Source organism: Acipenser ruthenus, chromosome 54, assembly GCF_902713425.1.
Source record: "Acipenser ruthenus chromosome 54, fAciRut3.2 maternal haplotype, whole genome shotgun sequence".
NCBI classification, from domain to species: Eukaryota; Metazoa; Chordata; class Actinopteri; order Acipenseriformes; family Acipenseridae; genus Acipenser; species Acipenser ruthenus.
This window is the reverse complement of record NC_081242.1, coordinates 2,703,922-2,714,127: the sequence shown is the minus strand read 5'-3', so window position 1 is coordinate 2,714,127 and position 10,206 is coordinate 2,703,922. Positions and strand designations below refer to the sequence as shown.

At 40.3% G+C, this 10,206-nt stretch overlaps 1 protein-coding gene across 2 annotated transcripts in view; it reads left to right on the top strand.

Annotated features, from left to right (window-relative positions):
* Window positions 1-9,784, top strand: part of LOC117398261 (RING finger protein 112-like) — a 58,447-nt gene extending 48,663 nt beyond the window's left edge. For both annotated transcript variants that reach the window (XM_059016854.1, XM_059016853.1), the window contains exons 11-14: window positions 7,217-7,347; window positions 7,598-7,651; window positions 8,191-8,274; window positions 8,457-9,784. In XM_059016854.1, the coding sequence (XP_058872837.1) occupies window positions 7,217-7,347; window positions 7,598-7,651; window positions 8,191-8,274; window positions 8,457-8,846 (659 nt within the window). In that variant the 3' untranslated portion in view covers window positions 8,847-9,784. The remainder of the gene's footprint in view (window positions 1-7,216; window positions 7,348-7,597; window positions 7,652-8,190; window positions 8,275-8,456) is intronic.
* Window positions 9,785-10,206: the final 422 nt, after the last annotated feature.

Here is a 10,206-nt window from a genome sequence, read left to right as displayed (position 1 = left end):
TGCACACAGGAAGGTTTCACCTTTCTTGAACATTGGAGCACATTGTACAACAAGGATTACACTATGTAACACAATTTTTGTTCCCGGGTAGTAAGTGTTATTTCCTAATTGCTTACGCGTCAAAAGTATAGAAAATGGCTATTATTCCCCACAAACTTTGCTTTTGTGACCAGGACATTGATATTTTGATATTTACCTATTTCCAATGAGAAAACGGGCGAATGTGTCTTTTTGTTCACATAAAGTCAGAAAAAAACAACATATGAATCCAAATTAACATGTATTTATACTATAGTAATACAAAAATTACTACAAAAGATTTAGAAGTGAGTAGTTTTTCGAGATTTACGATTATACTGTAAATCACTTTCACGAATCAGCCCCCAAATGTAGTCTCCCATCATGTTCTCGTTATACTGTCCTTGGTAGCGGCGTTCAAAGTCCAGTATATCCTGGTGGAAGCGCTCGCCTTGCTCCTCCGAGTACGCTCCCATGTTCTCCTTGAATTTATCAAGAAGAGCATCAAGGATATGGACTTTGAGGGACATCCTACAGCCCATTGTGCCATAGTTCTTCACCAGAGTCTCAACCAGCTCCACATAGTTTTCGGCCTTGTGATTGCCCAGGAAGCCCCGAACCACTGCCATAAAGCTGTTCCAAGACGCTTTCTCCTTACTAGTGAGCTTCCTGGGGAATTCATTGCACTCCAGGATCTTCTTTATCTGTGGTCCGACGAAGACACCGGCTTTGACCTTTGCCTCAGCCAGCTTAGGGAAGAAGTCTTGAAGGTACTTGAAGGCTGCCGACTCCTTATCTAGAGCTCTGACAAATTGTTTCATAAGACCCAATTTGGTGTGCAGTGGTGGCATCAGCACCTTCCGGGTGTCCACCAGTGGCCCCCACTTGACGTTGTTCCTCCCCACAGAAAACTCGGTCCACTGTGGCCAGTCCCGCCTGTGGTAGTGCGCCTGCTGTCCCAAAGGCAAAGATAGCAGGGAAACTTGGTAAAACCGCCTTGGAGACCCATCAGGAATGCCACCATTTTAAAGTCTCCTATGACCTTGATGCCATCTCAGAAAAATGCAGATATGTATCCACTTAGGCAGCTGGAACTAAACTGAACTGGTGGGCTTAAGGCCCCTGTATTTATACTACTATTTATATTACTGGAAAGTTCTAGAAAGTTCTAGAAGTTACTCCAAGTTTACTCAGCACTGAATCTATCTGGAATGTTCTGGAAAATAGGTACATTTCAAAATATCACTGTCCTGGTCACAAAAGCAAAGTTTGTGGGGAATAATAGCCATTTTCTATACTTTTGAGGCATAAGCAATTAGGAAATAACACTTACTACCCAGGAACCAAAAAAAATAATAATTTGTTACACGGTGTTATCTACAGTGCCTTGCGAAAGTATTCGGCCCCCTTGAATTTTGCGACCTTTTGCCACATTTCAGGCTTCAAACATAAAGATATGAAACTGTAATTTTTTGTGAAGAATCAACAACAAGTGGGACACAATCATGAAGTGGAACGAAATTTATTGGATATTTCAAACTTTTTTAACAAATAAAAAACTGAAAAATTGGGCGTGCAAAATTATTCAGCCCCCTTAAGTTAATACTTTGTAGCGCCACCTTTTGCTGCGATTACAGCTGTAAGTCGCTTGGGGTATGTCTCTATCAGTTTTGCACATCGAGAGACTGAAATTTTTGCCCATTCCTCCTTGCAAAACAGCTCGAGCTCAGTGAGGTTGGATGGAGAGCATTTGTGAACAGCAGTTTTCAGTTCTTTCCACAGATTCTCGATTGGATTCAGGTCTGGACTTTGACTTGGCCATTCTAACACCTGGATATGTTTATTTGTGAACCATTCCATTGTAGATTTTGCTTTATGTTTTGGATCATTGTCTTGTTGGAAGACAAATCTCCGTCCCAGTCTCAGGTCTTTTGCAGACTCCATCAGGTTTTCTTCCAGAATGGTCCTGTATTTGGCTCCATCCATCTTCCCATCAATTTTAACCATCTTCCCTGTCCCTGCTGAAGAAAAGCAGGCCCAAACCATGATGCTGCCACCACCATGTTTGACAGTGGGGATGGTGTGTTCAGGGTGATGAGCTGTGTTGCTTTTACGCCAAACATAACGTTTTGCATTGTTGCCAAAAAGTTTGATTTTGGTTTCATCTGACCAGAGCACCTTCTTCCACATGTTTGGTGTGTCTCCCAGGTGGCTTGTGGCAAACTGTAAACGACACTTTTTATGGATATCTTTAAGAAATGGCTTTCTTCTTGCCACTCTTCCATAAAGGCCAGATTTGTGCAGTATACGACTGATTGTTGTCCTATGGACAGAGTCTCCCACCTCAGCTGTAGATCTCTGCAGTTCATCCAGAGTGATCATGGGCCTCTTGGCTGCATCTCTGATCAGTCTTCTCCTTGTATGAGCTGAAAGTTTAGAGGGACGGCCAGGTCTTGGTAGATTTGCAGTGGTCTGATACTCCTTCCATTTCAATATTATCGCTTGCACAGTGCTCCTTGGGATGTTTAAAGCTTGGGAAATCTTTTTGTATCCAAATCCAGCTTTAAACTTCTCCACAACAGTATCTCGGACCTGCCTGGTGTGTTCCTTGTTCTTCATGATGCTCTCTGCGCTTTAAACGGACCTCTGAGACTATCACAGTGCAGGTGCATTTATACGGAGACTTGATTACACACAGGTGGATTCTATTTATCATCATTAGTCATTTAGGTCAACATTGGATCATTCAGAGATCCTCACTGAACTTCTGGAGAGAGTTTGCTGCACTGAAAGTAAAGGGGCTGAATAATTTTGCACGCCCAATTTTTCAGTTTTTTATTTGTTAAAAAAGTTTGAAATATCCAATAAATTTCGTTCCACTTCATGATTGTGTCCCACTTGTTGTTGATTCTTCACAAAAAATTACAGTTTCATATCTTTATGTTTGAAGCCTGAAATGTGGCAAAAGGTCGCAAAGTTCAAGGGGGCCGAATACTTTCGCAAGGCACTGTATATAGGTGGGAAGGACTGCACTTAAACAGAAAGGGAATCAATCTACTCAGAGAAAGGATCCTTGAGGAGGTCCAGAAGCATTTAAACTAGAAAGGAAGAATACTAATGGGGGATTTCAACTTCCCCCATATAAAATGGGAGAACCCGGTGGGGAGCACGACGGACGAAATTGAAATGGTGGAAATGACAAATGACTGCTTCCTAATGCAATTTGTCAAGGCACTGACTAGAGGCGAGGCATACCTTTATTTAGTCTTTTCAAATAACGAAGACAGAATAACTAAAACAGAGGTCAGAGAGCCATTGGCAAATTCAGACCACAATGTGGTCTCATTTGAAGTGAAAACCCCAAAAGTAATAACTAAAGTTAGGAAGTTAAGGAAGTAACTGAAAACAAACAATGGATGAGCGGGTGAAGCTGAATGCTAATGCACTCAGCGTTTTTAATAAATAAATAAATAGACCAAAACAAAAGATTTAAACAAAACAACAAAACAGAAAACAAAAAGGCGCGATGGCCAAACAAATAGAAACAAGTAAATTTTTTAAATATAGCAATTGTTTTGTTGTGTTCTACGTGCTCTCTCTCTCCGCTCTCCCGTACTCTCTACACTCCACCTCTGCAGAACGGACAGCTGCCGGTTCTTATACTCTGGCCGAGGGGTTAATTAGCTGTTAATTATCTTATTACCCCTCGGCCAGAGTCTGCACGAGTTTAGTAAGGATGCGTGACTGTCAGCTAGTTAAATAATCAGTAACTGATCAGTCATGCATTTCACGGGGTTTTTAAATATACTATAAAAAACAATAACAAAAGACGCGGCGCTTTTATCCGCACCGCAAACAAATACAAATAATAATACATAAATAATATAGGGGCGGGACACTCCGCCACACATGCCCCACCTTGTGTGCTGCACACATGGCTTTTTCGGCCACCTCCCCCCTTAGTCCCCAAAGTCCCGGTGCAGGAACAGGGGCAGCAACGGGCCAAAGGTGGCGGCCATGGTGGGATGTCCTCCTCCCACCGAAACAGCCGTAGCGTTCCAATGGCCCGCGCACAGGCCAGCTCCTCTGGCCAAAAAAATTTTGGACCCTCGGGAGGACCCTCGGGAGGAGACGGCAGCAGCTGCAGACCCTCGGCAGGCAACGGCAGCCGCAGCGGACCCTCGGGAGGCGACGGCAGCCACAGCGGACCTTCGGGAGGCGACGGCAGCAGCAGCACTAGCGGACCCTCCGGAGGCGAACTCGGGAGGGGAGCCCCTGGCCATGGAGGCGGCAGCGGGAGCTCCACTTCTTTTAAATATACTATAAAAACAATAACAAAAGACGCGGTGCTTTTATACACGCCGCAAACAAATACAAATAATAATAAATAAATACATAGGAGCGGGACACTCCGCCACACATCCACAGAAAAAGGATGGCTGTTTTTTAAAAATGTAGTACTAGAGGCGCAAAACAATTACATCCCAAAAGTAGACAAATCTAAATCTAAAACAAAATGGCCAAAATGGTTTAACAGATCAATAAAAAATAAAAAAAATCAGCGAAAAAAGGCACTTTACAGAGCGTTTAAAAGGGACCAAAAACAAAGTACACAGAAAGAGTACTTGGAACTGCAAACACAAGTCAAAAAGGAAGTTAGAAAGGCCAAGAGAGAGATAGAAATCAATATTGCTAAGGGGGCTAAAACCAATTCCAAAATGTTTTTCCAATATTATAACAGCAAGAGAACATTCAAAGAGGAGGTTAAATGTCTAAGAGACACAAATGGCAAAATCATAGGCGAAGAAAAAAAAATAGCAAATATATTAAATGATTACTTTTCACAGGTTTTTACAAAGGAGGACACGGACAACATGCCCCACTTGTCGACCTGTTCCTATCTAGTTTTAAATAACTTTAGCATAACAGAGGCAGAATTGTTAAAGGGACTAGGAGCTATTAAAATAAACAAATCCCCTGGGCCGGGTGAGATCCTCCCAATAGTACTCAAAGAAATGAAAGAAGTTATTTACAAACCGCTAACCAAGATCATGCAACAGTCTCTTGACACAGGGTTTGCACCGACAGACTGGAAAATAGCAAACGTAATACCGATCCACAAAAAGGGAGACAAAGCCGAACCAGGTAACTGCAGACCAATAAGCCTGACTTCTATTATATGTAAACTTATGGAAACTATAATAAGATCCAAAATGGAAAATTACCTATATGGTAACAATATCCTGGGAGACAGTCAGCATGGTTTTAGGAAAGGGAGATCGTGTCTAACTAACCTGCTTGACTTTTTTGGGGATGCAACATTGACAATGGATAATTGCAAAGCATACGACATGGTTTATTTAGATTTCCAGAAAGCTTTTGACAAAGTCCCACATAAAAGATTAATTCTCAAACTGAACGCAGTAGGGATTCAAGGAAATGCATGAACATGGATTAGGGAGTGGTTAACATGTAGAAACCAGAAAGTACTGATTAGAGGAGAAACCTCAAAATGGAGCGAGGTAACCAGTGGTGTACCACAGGGATCAGTATTAGGTCCTCTGCTATTCCTAATCTACATTAATGATTTAGATTCTGGTATAGTAAGTAAACTTGTTAAATTTGCAGATGACACAAAAATGGGAGGAGTGGCAAACACTGTTTCAGCACTGTGGCGGAGTGTCCCGCCCCTATATATATATTTTTATTATTATTTGTATTTTTATTTTCGGCGCAGATCAAAGTGCCGAGTATTTGTTATTGTTTTTGTAATTTAAAAGCCCCATGAGGATGCGTGACTGATCAGCTGGTTTTTTATTTAGCTAGCTGACTGTCACGCATCCTTATTAAACTTGTGCAGATGGTGACCATCTCCCGAGTTAATTCATTGATTAATTGTTGCTAATCGGGAGATGGTCACTGTATATGAACCTGCAGCTCTCTACCTTCAGGGGAGAGTGTATTAGGCGTGTACGAGAGAGCGAGGAGAGAGAGAAAACTGAACTTAAAAATAACTGCTTATACTTATTTGTTTGACCAACACGCCTTTTTGTTTGTTGTTTTGTTGTTGGTTTAAACCTTTTGTTTTGTTTTATTATTTAATAAAATGCTGAGCGCTATAGCGCTCAGTTCCATCATTCCATCCATTGCCTTTTGTTTACTGTTACTCCTTCCTGGTCCGTGACGTCGTCACAGCAACAGCTGGGTCACAAGCAGGAAAGGTCATTCAAAATGATCTAGACAGCATTCAGAACTGGGCAGACACATGGCAAATGACATTTAATAGAGTAAAGTGTAAAGTATTGCATGCAGGCAATAAAAATGTGCATTATAAATATCATATGAGAGATACTGAAATTGAAGAAGGGAACTATGAAAAAGACCTAAGAGTTTATGTTGAGTTAGAAATGTCTTCACTTGGACAATGTGGGGAAGATATAAAATAAGCCAACAAGATGCTCGGATATATTGTGAGAAGTATTGAATTTAAATCAAGGGAAGTAATGTTAAAACTTTACAATGCATTAGTAAGACCTCACCTAGAATATTGTGTTCAGTTCTGGTCACCTCGTTACAAAAAGGGTATTGCTGCTCTAGAAAGAGTGCAAAGAAGAGCAACCAGAATTATCCCAGGTTTAAAAGGTATGTCGTATGCAGACAGGCTAAAAGAATTGAATCTATTCAGTCTTGAACAAAGAAGACTATGTGGCGATCTCATTCAAACATTCAAAATCCTAAAAGGTATAGACAATGTCGACCCAGGAGACTTTTTTGCCCTGAATAAAGAAACAAGGACCAGGGGTCACAAATGGAGATTAGATAAAGGGGCATTCAGAACAGAAAATAGGAGGCACTTTTTTACACAGAGAATTGTGAGGGTCTGGAACCAGCTCCCCAGTAATGTTGTTGAAGCTGACACCCTGGGATCCTTCAAGAAGCTGCTTGATGAGATTCTGGGATCAATAAGCTACTAACAACCAAACGAGCAAGATGGGCTGAATGGCCTCCTCTCGTTTGTAAACTTTCTTATGTTCTTATAAGCCAGGCTCTTTTTGCATTGTAGTTTAGACTCGCCGGTTCGCTCCCAGCCTCCACCCTGAGACACAACTCAACACCAGATAACAGGAAAATAAAGATTTGAACTAAGTGCAGCTACCATGTGTGTTGACTCTTTTAATCTTTTGTTTTTGTTTTTAAGATATGGACGATGATTTTAAAGAGTGCCTAAAACAGTTCATTAATGACTTAGTGCCGACACTGTGCAACTATCCAAAGATGGACAGAGAAAACTCAAAAATCACTGGTAGACAGTTAAAGGAACACATCCAGGTAAACCTACTTTCACTTTTATTTTACAAATCTTTCTTTTTACCAGTCAAGAGTTTTCTACACTTGGTAAAAACACCAGCTGGATTAATATTGAGGGCAAAAGTAGTATTTAGATCCACAATTATGAATGAAAGATATGTTTATTATTTTGAGACGGTGGATTACACTGAAATGGAGGCCACCCTTGCTTACCTGAGATCTGACTCCCAAGGCGGTATACTTAAAACAATATCTATTGCTTTTCTTGCAGAAAGTTACATCTGTGATTGCATCTGCCCAGTATGAAATTGTTTCACTCAGGGAGGTAATGTACCTTCAACACTTTATTCACATTTGAGCTGACTGGCGCTCTTAATTATCACATTTTGCCTTAACTGCAAAATGTGATTGTTTCCACTGGACTCTTTCTAAGAAGATACGTGATTGGGAATGATCACATTATGAAGTAAAGGCACTGAGCCCTCTAGCGCAGTCGTCAGTACTGTGCCTCCATATTTTAATATAACTTTCTGTTGTATTTTGGAATAAGTAGTAGTGGTTAATGTCAAGAGAAAGGACATAATGCCCCTGACCTTATGAGAAATATGCAAATCCCAGTTGTTTGAAAAGTTTAAATCAGACCATAATGTAGTAACTGCAGTTTAATTCTTTTATTTAGTGTTTGTAAGTGCCATAGTGCCACTGCCATTAAACAGACATGGGAACTTTGGACAACATTTTAAAAGGAAATTAGACTCCACAAGACACTTTCAACAGAAGTATAAATTTAGCTTTACAGAAACTTTAAAGCGATGCATGATTTTAGCATTGAATTTAGATTTGTGTTTTTGTATTCCCATATAGATGACCATAAAGCAGAATTTGCAGAAGGCTAAACTTCTTTTTCAGAGCTCTGCACTTTGTTTTCAGAAGTTTATCAATGAGAAGGTGAGCATATTTAACCAATAAAGTGAGCATAAGAACAGTTTGGACAGCAGTCCTACTGTACCTAATACCAGATGCAAGACCCTTTAGTTTTATAGGACAAATACACATGTTGTCAAACTACATGTAGGTAATACGTCAGATAATTACCCAGTCTAAAGAATGGTCAATTGTCTTTTTTCCAGGGAAATACATTTTTAACCAGGCCAGACCAAATGAAGAAGGAGATGGAGGAAGAAGTTGATAAGATATTGAATGAAGTTAAGACTCAGTTAGGAGAAGACGACTTTGAAAAATTGAAGACAGCCCTAAACACTGAGAAAGAAGTATTTCTTAAAGACTATAACACAAAGTTTTACAAAGCTGTAGGGGTCCTGGCGACAGGCTCAGTGCTGGCTACGACTGCAGGTGGCGTTGTTGCAGGAGTAGCTATTGCTGCAAATGCTGGTATTATTGCAGCGGGGGCAGCAGTTGGCACTGGTTCCAGTCTTGTTGCGGGTGGGATTGGAGCAGCAGTCACTCAAATTGCAAACAAAATCAAGAAAAACAGAACAGAACCTGAGGACAACAATTAAAACACTGAGACAGAGAGCCATGTACAGCATGTGTGCACTCCGAGCATGATATTAGGTGATTTTTTTTGTAGATCAATTGCATAGACACTCATGTCTGTTTAATGCATGTGTGTGTTTTTATGTCTCAATAATTCAGTTGGTGGTGTTACAGGGTGTTTGCTTGTGTAAATTATTGTGTGCTTTTAATGGTGTAAATCTTGTTGTTATTTTTATCTTTTTGTATTTACACATGTAATTGTTTGTATTCGGTTCCCTAAAGTGATGATTACCACGTGTGTGTTGTTGACAATCTTGTCTTGTGTTTTTGTGTACTTTTTATTAGTTTGCTGGCTGGATACGTAGCTGTAATATGCAAACTGAATTATAATTTCCATGCTGCCTTCTTCCATCGAGGCTATCTGACGTGTGGCTGAATTATTCTTTTTATTGCCGGTGTGTGTGGTCCCTGTTGCTCTGTGTACTCCATACATCTACTTGGTTATATCCTTGCCTGTTATTGTTCTAAAAGCAAAGTTTTATGTGTATTGTATACTCTTGTGTTTTAAAATGGATTGTTTTATTAGTGAGTTTCCGTTCTTGTATATTTTTGGAGTGTTTCTCCTGCATACGTGCTGATGTGTAACTTTAATTTCCCCTTTTGTGATCTGTTTGTCATATATATATATTTTATATATCGCACCCTAACCCTTGTAGGTCTTTAGGAAAGGCCATTGTGTACAGTGAGTGCTAGGGGGTATAGGGGTTGGTCTGATCACGCTGTGTGTTGGGGCTGGGAAATTGGCATAGTTTGGTCCTTTTTAAGGCCCATTTAAATTGGGGTATTGCACGGTGATGTTTAGAACACCTGTACCTCCCAGACGGTAAGGGTAGGCCTCGGGTGTATCCCCAGGGACTGAGTAGTTTAGAGCACCCTCTAGTGGTTTTATTGCTGTTTTATTTTTTTTGTATCTTAATAAATATTTTCAATTCTATTCTGGTGTGTTCCTGTTTGGGTGGGGTGTGGGATCTGAGGTGTGGCTCCGCTACAGAGTAGTTTTTGAACTTGTAACCTATACTCTAAGTTTGTGCCCTTTTGAATGTTATTTTGTATGGTTAAAATCCATTCTGGCGTAGTCGGCTACTGTGTGTGTTAGTTATGCATACACTGCATTTACTTTTTCCTGTATTCAAATTAATTTTCTATGCTGCGTTACATGGTGCTATAAATATTTCCTAAATTGTTCTTGAGGGATACAGTAAGTGACCAGTATTCAGTGATTAATATCAGCTAGTAATTCCTTTAGCGTGAAGGTGTAATCAATGATATGAAACAATACCACCATCGTGGCCCTTGTGAAATGTCCTCTTGCTTTGATATAAT